The 16,473-nt window shown below is 39.1% G+C and overlaps 1 protein-coding gene across 1 annotated transcript; it reads left to right on the forward strand.

Annotated features, from left to right (window-relative positions):
- Positions 1–341: 341 nt before the first annotated feature.
- Positions 342–12,948, forward strand: cercam (cerebral endothelial cell adhesion molecule). The gene is made up of 12 exons (XM_085279275.1): positions 342–702; positions 3,597–3,707; positions 4,458–4,575; positions 4,743–4,877; positions 5,035–5,239; positions 5,425–5,544; positions 5,679–5,755; positions 6,076–6,182; positions 6,436–6,568; positions 8,044–8,171; positions 8,844–9,047; positions 11,274–12,948. Exons 1-12 carry the CDS (start codon positions 500–502, stop codon positions 11,506–11,508), a joined length of 1,776 nt encoding a protein of 591 aa, XP_085135401.1. The 5' UTR covers positions 342–499; the 3' UTR covers positions 11,509–12,948.
- Positions 12,949–16,473: the final 3,525 nt, after the last annotated feature.

Below are 16,473 nucleotides of genomic sequence, written 5' to 3' on the forward strand. Positions count from 1 at the left end.
TGCCCATACTGTGGTCGGAATATTTAAAAGGCTGTGACTGGTTTACTCAAAAACAATAAATAAATAAATAAATTTTTGACTAACAAATTGCCATGTTTAAATGCACCCCCCCCCCCCCCCCCCCCACCGATTTCTATCCCTGGGAACATTTTAATGATATTTTTAAGGATGTTCGACCTTAAACTTTAAAACTTTATTCTCCATCTTTCTAATCTTTCCAAGGGTATCCCACCGCTGTAAATACCAGTGTGGCCAAATCACGCCTCTTTCCCCTCTTTCTGTTTTTTTTCCTACAGGAAAAGGTTTATTACAGCGGAATATAACCCTCTCTGGCTTTAGGATTGGGTTTGCATTTCTGTTCAGAAGGGGCCAGCTTGTACATGAAGAAAGGGGTTGAACATTTGGGAAAGCCCTTTTTTCTTGGACTGCTGACGCGTACCGCGGCTACGTGCTGCTCCGGAGCCCCGCGGATTACTTTCCAACTTTAACAGCCTCCACCATGATACTTCACTTTCTAGCTTTGGGGGCCTTTGTTTTTCAGACTGAATGTTACTTTTCGGAGGAGAAGTATCCAGAGGAGTCGAAAATGCAGCCTCCAACCGTGGTTATCGCTATCATAGCGAGAAATACCGGTCACTCCCTGCCATACTACCTCGGAGCTCTGGAGAGACTCAACTACCCCAAAGATCGCATCTCTGTGTGGTGGGTTTCCTGCATGGACTGCCAGGCTGTTTGTAGAGGGGTCTCCTTTTTATCCGTCTATAGCAGCCGTTCAAAAGGTCAATGGCATTTAAATGAGTTTGTGAAAGCAGCAGCGTCCTACCCCTCCCCTGTTCCCTCTGCGCCTTTCACAGTCCAGGCTGCCTTTCACTCCGCCGCATTCGTTTCCTACCGTCGCTCGCTTGGAGTTTTATGTCCCGTGAAGTTTGTATAGAGTAACTGTACCAGCAGTGATTTTACTTCTTTATAATTCATGCTGCATGTTCAAATCTACAAACTCTAGGGATTTAGCTGTTTAGACAGCGCGGAGTGGTTTATTAGTGAGGAAGTAAAAGAGATCCCGTTTAATCGGTGTAATGATGGAAAAAGATTAACTGTTGGTTTAAGATGAGGAGATGACTCTAGTATGTTGAGTCCTACGAGAATATTGATCATCATCGTCATGAAAGTCATGGCAATTTTTGACTTTTAATTATTTATTTGAAACAAAGTAAGAACTTTATTTTGGATTTTCTCTAATCCATACAGAGTCAAAAACAAACATCCACCCACACGAAGATTTAGCAAGCAGCACCTCAGATGCCTTGGTAGCCACCAACAAGCTTCTGGCACACTTCCAGACGGATATTTGAACTCTCTTCTTAGTAGAATTAGTAGAGTTTATTTAAATTGGTTGGATCCAGATCGGGCCTTTAAGCATAGTCCACAAATTGTCAATAGAGTTGAGGTAGGTGCTTTGGGAAGGCCATTCCAGAAGCTTAATGTTGGCCTGCTTTATCCATTCCAATAACAGTTTTTATGTGTGTTTGGGATCATTGTCCTGTTGGAACACTCAGTTGTGTCCAAGTTTCGACTATCCATCTGTTGATTTCAGGCTTTATCTTTACCCCTACCACTGGCAGCAGAGCATGATGCTACCAGCACCATGTTTGACACCTGATAGTGTTATTGTGTTTGAAAGTAACTGTAAATTGTAGTCAAGCTTGAAGGTGTTGATTTTAGATCAGGGGTTTCTTTTTTCGGTTAGCGCTCTCTCAGTCCATGGTGTTGTAAAACTCACTCCAGTGTGGACAGTGACACTGGTGTTTCAGCAACTTTCAGTTCATGGCAGGCTTGAGCCTTGGAGGTTCCTGGTTTGTTCCTGAACATCCTAATCAGTTTCCTCTCATCTGAGAGTAACGATTTGGGTCTTCTTCCAGACACATGAGAGTAACTTTTACATTGTATAATTGTTTGAACCAATGATCTTGGAATCCGCAGTTGTTTAGAAATGGCTCAAAGAGACCTTCCCTAACTGTGTCTCCAGTTGCTGTACAAATATGAGTTTAAAGAAATCATTAAGAGCCCTAATATTATGATGAAGTTAAAAAAAAAGGATGTTACTCTGCAGTGGTGTCTTATTTGCACAAATAAAAAAAAAACAAGACTAACAAAAACCTGGTCATGCAATAGAGCCATTCTGCTAATTGACAGATATCTAGTATCTTTGATATACCTTGTCATTTTGTCCAACCCTACTTCACCACAAGTAAAGGTTTGCTAGAGTGACACTGCTGAAGATAACTCACAGCTGTGGACAGGAACGGGATCCAATGCATATTTTAGTGCAAAAGCTGTCAGCCACTTTGCTCTTCTTTTCTGCCCAGAGGTCGTGAAGTGCATTGGGTTAAAAGTAATCAAAAAGTAATTAAAAAAGTACATTTTTCTTTATATAACCCCTTTCAAGATGAATATCACAAAATGCTAAAAACATAAAGACAAAAAAGTTACCAAAAAGCAAGGTTAAAAATATGCATTTTTAACCTCATTTTTAAAAGAGATCACCAACTTCATAGTGCTATGACTCAGTGGGAGAGAGCTTCAAACTCTTGGGGTATTTGTCTCATTTATTTTTATATTTGTATATCAGCCAGCAAGTCCTGATTAAGTCACCTCAGGGATGTACTGGGGATGTAAGGATACAAAAAGATACCTGATATATGCTGGTGCTTGTTAATGCAGAGCTCTAAAAGTCAAAACTAGAATCTTAAAGTAGACTGAAGTTAATGGGGTGCAAGTGGAACTGAATTAGCGAATTGCAATAATCTAGATGTGATGAAATAAAAGACTGATTATGATTTGATTGATTTCCAATTCAGACTGTGAAACAATGAAACCTAACTTGACAATATTTCTGAAGTGATAAAAACGAGAGTGAACCAGAGCTTTAACGGGAGTATCCACAATCAAAAGTTATTCAAACTTTAGCAAAAGGGGCAAGGCAATCTAGAATTTCCATTACCTTCAGCACAAATCTGTCACGGGATTTTTGCTTTCTCTTCACTAAGTTGAAGAAATTTGACAGCCAGTCTATCTAGCAGTGATAAGAAATGTCCTTAAAAGTGATGAAAATGTGCTGAAAAGGGAGCAGATATGACAAAAACGGTAAAGGCCCCAAAATAGAACCTTGTGGTGTACCGTAAACCAGAGAAGCGGAAAATGATTGTTCAGATCATTCAGTGGAACTGAGAGACAACATTAAAACGTTTACAAACCTGAAAAACTCTGCTCAAATAAGTAGTAATCATTTGTATTGTGTTGTTTTGTATTGTATTTGGTTTTGTTTGTTGATCGAGTAATACACAGGCTGAACATCAGTATTGGGCACTGAATCAAATAAGCCTGTCAGCAAATAATTTGACATTTACCAATGAGAGCGGGAATGCAGCATGGATTTTGCACCGGCATGACGAGGAGCTGAAAAATTCACATAATGTAGATTTCACTGTTCCCCTGGCACAACGAGGGGAATAAGTAATAACAAGAACCAACGCCAAGTTTAGGTTCCCTACGTTTGGTGCAGTTACTTCACCCTCTGCCTTCTCTGTGCTTTCCAGGGCAGCCACGGATCACAACACAGATAACACCACAGCCATACTGAAGGAGTGGCTGACTGTCATGCAGAAATATTACCATTATGTTGAGTGGAGACCAATGGACAAGCCAACGTAAGTCTGAAAATGTTAATGTGTTGAGCTTTGTGTACTGCTGGGATTTGAGTTTGGAAACACCCCCAACTTGATCTTACAGCACACGTGGATCAAAGCAGATCACCTTCAATAGTTGCTTTCTACAAGGGAAATGACAGGAACAATCCCTTTTACTCATCAGGAGGCAAATCTATGATCCTCTGAAGTGTCATCCTGGTATTGACAAAATAAATCAAACAATGTTCAGATTGTACATGTATTGATTTTTCTTACTGGCTCTTTTTGTCCACGTGTTCAGTGAAAGTATTAACACCCCTCTGTAGGCTGCAACTTTGCAGTTCATCTGGTATTCATTTTAAAAGCTAAAAAAAGAGTTTGACAAAGCATATCTAGGCTTGTCTGTACATGATGCTCTGCTTTCTATTAGCAGACTCTTTTATGCCTGTCAGTTATTATTCTGAGTGAGTTCTGCTAAACTTCTACAGTCATGAAACTGTTACGTTATCCACCTGTTTATGCTCTTTTCACAGCACCACAGAACTTATTTACTGTTCTGGTTTTATTTAATCCATTAGCATCGGTATGCTGTATTCACTGTGGTCAACACTCCAGCATGATTCAGCGATGCTGTTTTTGTTTTGTTTTGTTTTTTTTTTACAATAGAAACCATTCAGCCAATCACATATTTGCTTCACGTGGCAAATTATACAACATTTTACCAATATAGTATTATATCCCCTAATAATACTGTACTTCTGTGTGTCTTAGGTCCTATGCTGGAGAGCTGGGTCCTAAGCATTGGCCCAACAGCAGATACGAATATGTGATGAAGCTGAAACAAGCAGCGCTCAACTTTGCCAGGAAACGCTGGGCTGATTATATCTTGGTACCTTTCTTGTGATAAGTTTCATATTATCTCCTTTCTTGATTAAGCAGATGGGATGTCTTTCTTACTGAGGCTGTTATTTCATCCAAGAAAAAAAAAACAACTTAGCAACTGTAATTTGAATGAAAAATACTTTTTCCTTTGTATTTTCTGTCTCTGTGATTCAGTACGCAGACACGGACAATATCCTCACAAATCCAGAATCCCTCAACCTGCTGATAGCAGAAAACAAGTCAGTCATCGCTCCTATGTTAGATTCTCCGGGGGCGTACTCTAACTACTGGTGTGGTATTACTCCACAGGTGAGCAGCACTTAAAAATGAGTGATTATTTATCCGCTTAAAGGGAATACTTGAGAAAAAAAATTGTTGTTGCTTTCTTGATGAACATAATGCAGAAAAATGACACAGATCTAGGACATAAGTAAGCATATTTTTTTTAAATATCTCAATTCTTTAGGGATATTATCGTCGAACAGCAGAGTACTTCCCCACCCGTCATCGTCACCGAGTGGGCTGCTTCCCTGTGCCTATGGTCCACAGCACCCTGCTGCTGGATTTGAGGAAGGAGGGCATGAAAAAACTTGCTTTCTATCCTCCTCATGAGGACTACTCGTGGCCCTACGACGATATTATTGTTTTTGCCTTCTCCTGTCGGGCTGCAGGTCTGTAGATGCTCGTGTGTTATTATGTTCAGCAGTCAGGTTTACTCAACACAGCTGTTGCACTAAATCACGTCTGCGCTTGCTTCACTGTAGAATATTTGTATATTTCAGGACTCAGTGTTGAAAATATACATGAATAAATATGTTTATAATTAATTAAATGATTGCTTTTCGTTGCTACTCAGAGATACAGATGTACCTGTGCAACAAGGAGCGCTACGGCTACCTGAACGTTCCAGCCAAACCGCACTACACCTTAGAAGACGATCGTCTCAACTTTGTCCATGTTCACCTTGAGTCTATGAGTAAGAGCATAGATGATTTGTAATACTAAAGGCAAATAATGACAGTTAAAAAAAGGCACATCAGCTCACCTCTCTTTTACCCCCCCCCCCCCCCCCCCCCCCCCCCCAAACTAATATCCCTGTTTGTGGAAAAGTCGACGGGCCACCCATGTATCCTTCCCGTTTCATCCACATGTTTCCAAAACAGAGAGACCTCCTGGGATTTGATGAGGTAGGTGAACCAGTTCAAGTTTTTTCAGTTAATGTGTAAAAAAGGTTAACCCAACCTTATACAGGCTTGTTCTATGCAGTAATGAAAGCATGGATGTAATTATGTGTAATATATAATATAATTATACATCAACTTTTTAGGTAGTACTTTATGTTCAGCAAGATTCAGACCAATTATGATGCATGTTTTCACTGAGTGAATAGAGTTTGAAAACATGCCGAATATGCAGTCGACCCATTTGATGAAACTCAAAGATTTATGATGATGGTACACAGTGTCCAGATTTAAATAACGTTCTGGGTCGCCCATCTCCTGCACAGATTTATCTGATTAACCTGCGACGGCGTGCTGACCGCAGAGACAGGATGTTGTTCTCTCTAAACGAGCTTGAGATTGACGTCAAAGTGGTCGATGCCGTGGATGGAAAGTGAGTGGATTGCTCTCAGGTCTTTTCCTCTCTCAGTTTTATAGTTAAGTTTGTCAAGAAATGTAACACCGTGTCAATTCAGACTCTTGGTGTGAGGCCAATTTCAATTCTTATCTTGAAAATATGGACACTTGTGGCTTATAATAAATATCAGCGTTATGGCTACGTATGCTCCAAATTTGAACGCTCTTCTCTTATCAAAGACAGAATTACCAAAAAAAAAGTGTGTGTGTGTGTGTGTGTGTGTATGCAGTGCACTGAACAGCAGTGACATTAAGATTTTGGGTGTCGACCTGCTGCCAGGATACTATGACCCATTCTCTGGACGCACTCTGACCAAAGGAGAAGTGGGCTGCTTCCTCAGTCACTATTACATCTGGAAGGAGGTGAGAGGACACACACTGTCACACATTTGTCAAATCCCTTTTCTGAAGTTAAAACTCAAATATTTTAATTTATACTTCATAGTATACTATATAAGAAGAAAGCATAATTGTATATACAGTCCTTGCAAATCACCTTTTTACAATATTATGATACAGTCATGTGAAAACAAAACTATAACTTCTTTGAGTTCTAAGCGTTTCTATATCAACTTCAGTAGCTTTTACGTTACCTTTAGCAGTAATAACTTGAAGTAGTGGTTTTCTGGATGACTTAATCGGTGTCTTACATCATTGTGGAAGAATTTTGGCCCGCTCTCATTTACAGCACGCAGCTTCACTTCACTGAGGTTTGCAGGCATCCATTTATGCACAGTTATCTTAAAGTCCACCACAGCATTTCAGCGGAGATGAGGTTTGGACTTTGATTCGGCCGTTGCAACACCTTGATTTATTTCTTTTTCAGGCATTTTGTTGTAGATTTGCTGCATGACCCAAAGGTTTTAACTTTTGGACAGAAGGCCTCATATTTAACACTAGAATGATCTGGTATACAGAGGAGCTTCTGACTCGCAGCACAGGTCCTGTGGTTGTAGAAAAAGCATAAATAATCACCCCTCTACCATTGTGCTGACAGTTGGTGTGAGGTTTATGTGCTGTGTTTGGGTTTTCTCCAGACATATCAGCGTCCATTATGGCCAAACATCTTCACTTTGGTGTCATATGTCCACCACACATTGTTCCAGAAGTCTTGTGGGGTTTTTTAGATGTAAGTTTGCAAACCTAAGCCGTGCTGCCAAGAAGAGGCTTTCTTCTTGCAACCCTTCAAACTTGCCGTTTGTTTGTGGACATTTGCTGGGATGTCCACAGGAAGATTGTCAGCTGTACTGAATGCTTTCATAAAATGGACTTCAAATGATTGAAAATGGCTTCACAACCCTTCCAAGACAAAAGACAGCAACAATTGCTTCTTTAAGGTCATGTGTAAGATGTCTTTCCTTCTTGACATTGTGTTAACACACACCTGAATGCTCCATACCACCAAACTGCCAAAACATCTGCTTTTATGTAAGTGCTCACACCTGCTGATGTTAAGTGTATTTGATTCACAGTGCCTGGCTGCTATTTACCCTCTTAATTCATATCTAAGTAAGTTGTCCTTAGCTTCTGCATTATGGAGTTGTTCTCATACAATCAATAATGACATGATGTAATATATAATGTGTGGTTGTTAATCTGAATTTGCATTTACATAAGAACTGCTAAGGACCAGATTATTTTTATGTAAAACCTTAAAATTCAAAGAAGGCGTACTTTCTTTTTCACAACTGTAAATGAAAATAATTGCACTCAGCTGAAAACCAAGAGTCATGTTTGTAAAGAAGATGGATGCAAAATAAAAACCTGCTTTTATGACACAAACCTTTTGATTTATTTAACAGGTCAGGCTTACAGTGTGTATACTTCTTTTTCCATAGATGGTGGACATGCAGATGGATAAGGCCCTGGTCTTTGAAGATGATGTTCGCTTTCAGGCCAACTTCAAGCGACGAATACTCAAAATGATGCAGGATGTGGAGCAGGTGGAGCTGGACTGGGACATCATGTAAGACACATTTTACTCCTAGTTTCCAGTCCAATTCCTGTTTTTGGTTAAGGTTAAATGAGACGCAGGTAAGAAAGCTCAGGTTAGGTTCATTATAAAGTCCAAAGTGTATTTGTACCCTTTGATATAGTTTGCTGGTTTTGTTTGAAATCATACAAACGGGATTAGACAAAACTTCAGACAAAGTTTGAAGTTTTTCTAGTGTAGAATTTGGGACAAATTTATGACTATGATATACAATAATAACTTAATGGAACATATTTTTGTAGAGCAATCGTATTTGCTATAACCATTAACATTTTGTGTACTGTGCAGAACCATGAAGTCCAGTAGGGTGATTTTTTTTCTCATATTATGAGATAAAATCATTTAATTAAAAAAAAACAAACCCTAATAGAATATCCCAAGCTCCATGGTTAAAGCTCATCCAAAATACTTAAACATGTGATGTTAGCACTTTCTTTTTTCGTACATATTTGGAAGGAAAATGCACGTACAGAGCATGTGCTGAAAAATGTTTTATGCCTGCTAGGCAGAAAAGAACAGCAAGGTGGAGTTTGATTGTAAAAATCACATGCCTTGACCATCCTGGGTTTTTGCTGCTTCTACCCCGCGCCTGATTTTTTTTTTTTTAACTTCTTTAGTTCTTATGATCGCTTTATGTTGCCACAGATACTTGGGCAGGAAGCAGGTGAATCCTGGAAAGGAGGAGCCAGTGGAGAACGTTCGTAACTTGGTGATGGCCGACTACTCGTATTGGACTCTGTCCTACGCCATCTCCCTACAGGGAGCCCAGAAACTCCTCAATGCTGAGCCACTTTCCAAGATGCTGCCTGTTGATGAATTCCTCCCCATTATGTACGACAAACATCCGAAGTATGTATCATAAAAAAGTGTCAAAAATACACTCATGCTACTCTCTGCGCACTTTGAAGTTTTTCTGGTTTTCTTCTTGTATGTTCCATACAGTGACCGCTATAATGAAACCTGTTCTTCAGCACTCTTTAATCTCCTTCTCCTGCGAGACCGTTTAAACTAAAGCAGACCTCAGGGCTAAAAACATTCTTTTCTATAGCTGCCTAAACATGTGTACATGCTTTATATTTAGCCTAGTTTTGTTTGGAGTGTATAGATTAAAGAACTATGTGGAAGTCTGTGGTTTTACTTCACTGCGATTTTCTGAAAGAAAGTCACTTTGATATGTTGTGCTTGTCAAGCTGAATTAGCGCACCACATTTCAAAATAGATTTAATCTTTCTCAGCATTTTCCTTTTATGATGCACAGGCCTCGTGTCTGCATCTCTTTCTGGGATTAATGGTCTGAATTTTTGTCAGTGTGGGCTGACATTTTCTTAAACACCGTGTGACCGACAGATGTGAGCAGCCAGAGTGGACTCAGTTTTGTTTGTGGTAAAGAAGATATATATTTTTTCCAAGCCTATGTTGTCGCCTTTCTCCATGAATTACACTACTGTATGGTCAGTCCAGACTATTTTAGTCCATACTTAAATTTCTATGGTTTGTTATTTAAGTTTATACCAGTGTTTGTGGCACTAACAGTATGGTCTGTACTTACTTTGGTAAAAACAAAACAAAAATTAAGCTGCAACATCAAAGTTTCTTTATTACAGATTTGATATAAAAGAATTATGCTGCCACACTAATATCAGTCATTTGTTTGGGGACTTTAATTTTGAAGCCTTATATTTAGAACTACAGCATTTTTTGGTTTGTTTATGCCGTTGGCTGCGAAATCAAAATGATGCTTTAATAATGTGTTGTACGTGTATAATCACAAAAAAGAATAATTTTAGCCCATTGATAGGTGGTCGCTATTATCATTTATCATATATATTCAGCTTTGGCAGATAGAAATGAGCTATTGTCAAGAAATGAAAGATGGTAGGATGGTTGACAAGTTGCATCATGTGAATTTGTCACAGACATAGATACCTGCTAATTAAAGCTCACTAAAAATATTCTTTTATATGCACCATAACTAGAGCACAGACAGTTCAGTCACTCTAAATAGCTAAGGCCTACCAGTTGAAGGGGAAATTGTATTTTCTGGTTGGAAGTTGGCCTACTAACATTGGAGTCAATGGGGTTGACTCACTTTGGGAGCAAGCCTCCAGTGGCCATTGTTGGAACTGCTTTTTTAATCATTGCCTTTAATTTTCAACCGCAGATGTTGTTGTTTAGTTTTAACTACTGCCATAATAATACAGACATCCATGGTTCCTCCACCATGATGACTATGGTTATCCCTTAGCGTTCATCTGGCATCACTATGAGGTTCACATTTTTGGTTGCAAAGGTCCAGACGACTGTCTGATGCAATAAAAATGCACGTTTGTCTCTCCGTACAAAGGAAGTCTAACCACATTGGCGATCCTTCAACTGCTGACTTGGAGCCATCATCTGTAAAGCTTCTATTTCATGCTAGATGGTTGCTGGAGGTCTATAAAATATCGACTTCACCTCCAAATGTATCTTTAAATTATTAGTGTAATGGGTGAATCAAATTCTGGCTTTAACAATGATATCCTTGACAGTTTCCCCAACAAGGCAACTGTTCTCGTCATCAGGAACTAACTCTAAGAAATGAAATGCACTTTGTGCCAAAGGATCTGCAAACCAGAAGGCCTGGCTGTGTCTGTGTGCTCCATCATGTGTGGAAATCTGGCCTATAGCCAGCCTGCTTTCTCTGCACTCTCTCTCTTTTTCACACCACTGTGATTCTGATTTGATATGCTTGACTAGTCTGCTGAGAACACTCAACAAATGCACCCCATGCATTGTTGCCCTTCATGCCAAGAGTAACTGAACCATCTCTGAAATTGGCCTGTTGTCACCATCTCTTGTCAAATCAGTAGTGTAATGAAATCACAAAATATCCCTGATGTTTATATTTAACATTTCAGTAAATGGTGAAAAATTGCTCAAACTGCCCCCCCCCCCCCAAGAAAAACAAAACTTCCATCTGTAGTTCCAGCGCTGTTATTTTTGTTATTTTTTCTTTATTGTGACATCCTATCCTGTGTTTTTAAGTTTCGAATGATTTTACCCAGTCTAAACACTGCCTTTGTGCTCCCTCTGCAGCGAGGACTACAAATCCCACTTCCCCAATAGAAACTTACAAGCCTTCAGTGCGCACCCCCTCCTGGTCCAGCCGTGTCACTACGCCGGTGATCCCCAGTGGGTGAGCGACACAGAGACGTCGACCCTGTGGGATGATGACTCTGTGAGGACTGATTGGAGGGGCTCCCACAAGACCCTGAAAGGGGCTGCCCCGGCACCCGAGATGCTGTCAGTCGCCTACAGGGATGAACTTTAGTGCAGCACAAATGTAGCTGAGGAGAATCTGCAGGTCCACAGGCCATGAGGTCAGAGAGACTGTTACTGAGGAGATAGTGATACTTTCACTCCACCTTGTGTCATAAAACTGACATGCTCAGTGTCATTTAACCTGAGCTTCTTAGATAGGAGGCAACAACATAAGATATGGTGTTCGTTTCGGCTTTGTGTAAAGACATGCACAGTTGTCTCGGTGTAATAAATGCGTCAACCTGCACAATAGATTTTTCTCAAACAACCCCATGTTTAGAGTGTTTATCCTTCTATGTGCTTTTCTTTTACTTTGCTCAGTCATCTAGTTTAGTTGCTTCATTTAGAGCGTTAATTCATTCTGTATGGTTCGTGTCAACCTGTTTAAATGTACTCCTGTGATAGTGCGTAATCTGTTGATCATATTCTAACCGAGGGTTCAGTAATTGCACTGTTAACAACTCCTGGCAAGTCTGGAAAAAAAAAGTCTGAAATGTATTGGCTATTGTTTTTTTTTCTTTTCTTTTTTTCGTGTTGCTATAATCTGTCTGTACATTTCTGTGCTTGCGTGTGTCCTCCACTGGGGACTGGAGAGTTAACACAAATCTCGAATGACCATAATTGATAAGTATTTTGTTAGTAGCTCTTACACATTGAATGTTTGCTTTTGATCAGTTTACGCTTCTTCAGATTGATTTTTTTTTTTCTTAACTTAATGGATTAACTTGGATTATCTTCTACTCCCTAGTTGTATTTTAATATTTTCACATTTAGCCATGTTCATCCTTAGGAGTTTAACATGAACTGGAAACAAAATTACCTTCATGTAATTTTGCGCATATTACTGGTTTTAAAATATTACGTCATGATTCGAGAACCGTTTGAGAAGATTTCAGGTTTTATGACACTATTACAACCACAAGAAATTCCTAAAGTAAAAATACTTTTTTTTGAAGGCCCAATTACTTACATAAAATCTATGCAACATGTTGAGGCTTGAAGAGTGTAGCTTTGGTTTTTATCCAGTTTTGGAGAGCGTCCACATGTTATGTTTAAAAAGTATAAATGCTATGTGTTGCTTAAGTGTTTAAAGGTCTTATGAAAGTACAGCCTTTAACAGTCTTTTGTAGCATCGCTGTCGCTCCAGGATTGAGCTGACACTCGTCTAGACAGGGTTGCAGTGCAGGTAACTGATGTCGCAAGTTTGTGGATTTGATCAGGTCAAACTAAACTTGTATTTCATTTTTGTGCGCATTGATGACGGTCTGTTTCGTATATTGTTTTTTTGACATTGAAGATTTGTTTTCCTGCAAATATCTTAACTTATTTGTTTTTCTTTGTGAATCACAGATGAGTTGCACAACATGATGTACGATACGTGGGTCCAGTTTTGTCTCTGGGTCTACTTTTTGTCTCTGCATCTTTGAGCAATAAATTTATATTAATATTACGATTCATTAATTGCCACTGATTTCACATCTGGATAGCAAGCAGCTCAGAATTGAAATACAAATATTTTTGCACTGTTATATAAATGGTTATGGACTGTTAGTTAACAAATGAACATATTTTATTAAATACACAAAGCTACCATGTACTAAGAAGAAAAAACACAAGGGGGTACTGTTTCCTAAATTCTGCTACTGCAGCCAGAGTTTACATACATGCACACCTATAGATGTGTGTGTAGATGGAGAAGTACATAAATGCAGTTTAAGACACAATTTTTGCAGTGGATTTGAAATCAGTCATTGTGATTGATGTGCAGACTTTCAGTTTTTATTCAAGGGGATTTACAAAAATTTTGCATTAACTGTTTAGGAATTACAGTCATTTTCATATACAGTGCCCCATTTTTAGAGGCTCAGAACTGATGAAAATCCTTTTCAGCCATCAGCATTAAGTCTAAAAAAAAACATTGACATTGTTAAATGTGTTTGCTTCACTGAGATGCTGGCTGCCAGGCCTTTACAGCAGCCACCATCAGTTGCTGCTTGTTTTTAGGGCTCTTTGCCTTCAGCTTGTGTATTTAATAACTGAAAAGCATGCTCTGTTGGATTATGACTGACTTGGCCACTGAATAATATCCCATTTCTTTGCCTTTAGAAATGCTTACACTTTAGTTGTATTTTGTGGTTTTTCAGGCCCTGAGCTGGCCAGTGCATTTATTCTTATTAACAACGTACCAGTTTGTTGATTTGACAATTCCTAAAGTCTTTACTGCCTCTGATGGTTTATTTAGTCTTTTTCTTTTCAGCAGAATAAAGGGCTTGCTCACTGGCACTAATGTGTCTTTAGGTCTCAATTAAAATAACAGTAACAAGCTGTAGACTTTGATTTGTGTAAGATATAAATTCAACACTTTGAATCATTCTTATGTCTACTACATTTGTCATTTAATTACAAGGGATCAGCCGTCACCTGGCCACGAAACTGCTTGTCAGTCATTTGTTCGATTACTTTTCCAACAAATAGGGGCTGTGTATAAAAATGGCAACGATTCCTTAAAAGTTAAAGCATTATTTTGTTAAATCCCCTAAAGCCGAAAGTCAGCACTTCAATCAGTTAATGTTTGATTTAAAAGCCTCTGTGGTAGTGTACAGTGCAGAGGCAAAACTACAAAAACTGATCCAACTTGATGTGTTTTAAAGTGCAGGCCACAAGGAAATAAATACAATACTGTACATTTCAGAATTATAAGGGCAGAAGCAAAGTAAGGTTGCGTGATTTATTTCTCGAACATTTCGTATTTAAAGCCACATGAATTATTTGTTTTGCACCTCATTTTACTGCTACCACATAAGAAAAGGTGTTTCCACATTAACAAATGCCAATAAAACCAGTTTTCTATTTTCATTACTTAAAATATAAATATTTACAAAAAATGCCACACATACAAAATAAAATCAGATTCTGGGAATCTAAACCCAAAAAATAAATCCCAGTTAAACACCTGAAAAACTCACAAGGAAGTACCCCACTCCATCTTACCTGTTGTTCTCCCCTTTAGCAGGTGTTGAAAATCCTGGGAAACTTACCCAAACTCCCAGGAGAAGAAAGATGAGTGCGCACCCTGCCCATGCATTCTGCAGAGGCACTAAAAAACTGCAGAATAATCCAAAGTGCAGGATATTTCTCTTCAATTTCAACTCAAAAACAGTCTGTGCTCCAAGTTGAAGGCCAGGCCAGCTGAAAATGGGGGAATCAAGTCAACACTGCCATTTCTGAGATACTGAAAAATGTATGTGCATATCACCATGAAAGCTGATAATTTCTTCTTTTATTTCTTTGTCATCTTTACAAGTTACCAGTAAAGGACAGCTTTCTCTCTGCTGTGAAAATAACTTCTGAGAGCACTCTAAAAATGAAGGGCTCGACACAAACGTAAAAAATATTTTCTCAGTCTATTCATGTAACAGTTATTAGCTATCCCCCCCACACCCTCTAGCAGATCATTACATGAAGGAACCTTTTAAAAAAACAAGCGCGTCCATGCTCACAGGTGTACACACGGGTGATCACACCCACAAACTACACCCTTTTTGGCTCCTACCTCAAAGCACACTGTGTTCTGTTGATCTTATGTGCTGCAGAATAATGTTTAACATTTAGTATTTACTGTCATATTCCCATATATCATTGTGATGTTGTTTATTCTATTACTCTTGTTCTCTTCTGCTTGTTTTCTTTTTTCTTTCTCAACAGGTGATTGATATATGCATTTTTTTTTCTCCCTGCCCGTTCTGTTGGTTTTTGTTTTTTGCCCTTCTCCCCCGTCCCTCTTCTCAGCTGTTTCTCTTTCCCTCTTTCTTTCTCCCCTTCTTTCCCCCAGTCAAGTCTGTCCCGTATTCAGCAAGTGAAAATAAAATAAACAATAAAATGTGAATCAAATAGACCATTACGGCAAGGCTGGGATGGTCAATTTGGTAAAGTAAATCCGTTGGGCATCTTTCTTTACCTTTAGACAACAATTCTGAGGGCAAAAGAGCCAAACGGGACAGGCAAAAAAAACAAAAAAAAACAACATTTATTAGCTATTGACTCAGGTTTGTTATTAATAAGTGACCTTTATGTATATATATGCCTGTATATATTGTGCTATTCTTAGTTAGTGTATTGTCTGTCTTTGTTAATGGTTGTTTATAATGGAGCACTGTAACGAAAAAGAATTTCCCCTAGTAAAGTATTCTGAGTCTGATTGAATCTATTTCTTTCTGTCTTTCTAAGTACACCAGCACTTGATACCCAAGTCTGTATCAAAGCATACACATTTACCTCTAAGCACACCCCAGCTGTCTACATATACAGTAGTTTATCTGGTTCTCTCTGGAACACTCTGCCACATACCACAGGAAGAGAAGAGAAGCCACTATATACAATCTATGTGCTTACAGCTCAGTGTTCTGCTGCATCTGCTGGCATAGCAGCATACACATGTGCGTGCACACAAATACACGTGGACATAACACTCTGTCCTTAAGACACTGTTATTCAGTCACATAAAAAATTAGTTTAAGGAAATCTACAAAGTTCAAAGGTAGCTGTGGTCCACTTTCTTCGTTTCAGATTCTTATACATAAGATACCAGTGCTGGCAACAGCTCCTATACTCAGCTTCAGTCTAGCTCAAAGCTGTCTAAACTAGAAAGAACCACCTGGCACAGGAGGGACCTAAACTTTGCACTTTATTGGCTGCTGGTTAGGAGGTGGGGAATCATGAGGTCAGCTTGGCAGGCTTCAACTACAGATGTCTCAGGGGTCTGGAGCCAAAGTTTGAATCATTCAGTGTGGCAAGGAGCCTTCTTTTGAGGTTTAAAGTGTTTTTTTCTTCTTCCCCTGTCCTACTGCAGCATCCCCACAACACTGAGTCAAATGCCTCACACAGACAAACTCCACATGTTCAACATATATGTGATGACCTACTTCTGCTTGATTTGATCACTGGGCTGTCAATAGCAGCTGTTACCCTAGCCTCC

This window comes from Mchenga conophoros, linkage group LG7, assembly GCF_057382185.1.
Source record: "Mchenga conophoros isolate Kocher_MC1m ecotype Shallow Benthic linkage group LG7, M_conophoros_male_GT1.1, whole genome shotgun sequence".
NCBI classification, from domain to species: domain Eukaryota; kingdom Metazoa; phylum Chordata; class Actinopteri; order Cichliformes; family Cichlidae; genus Mchenga; species Mchenga conophoros.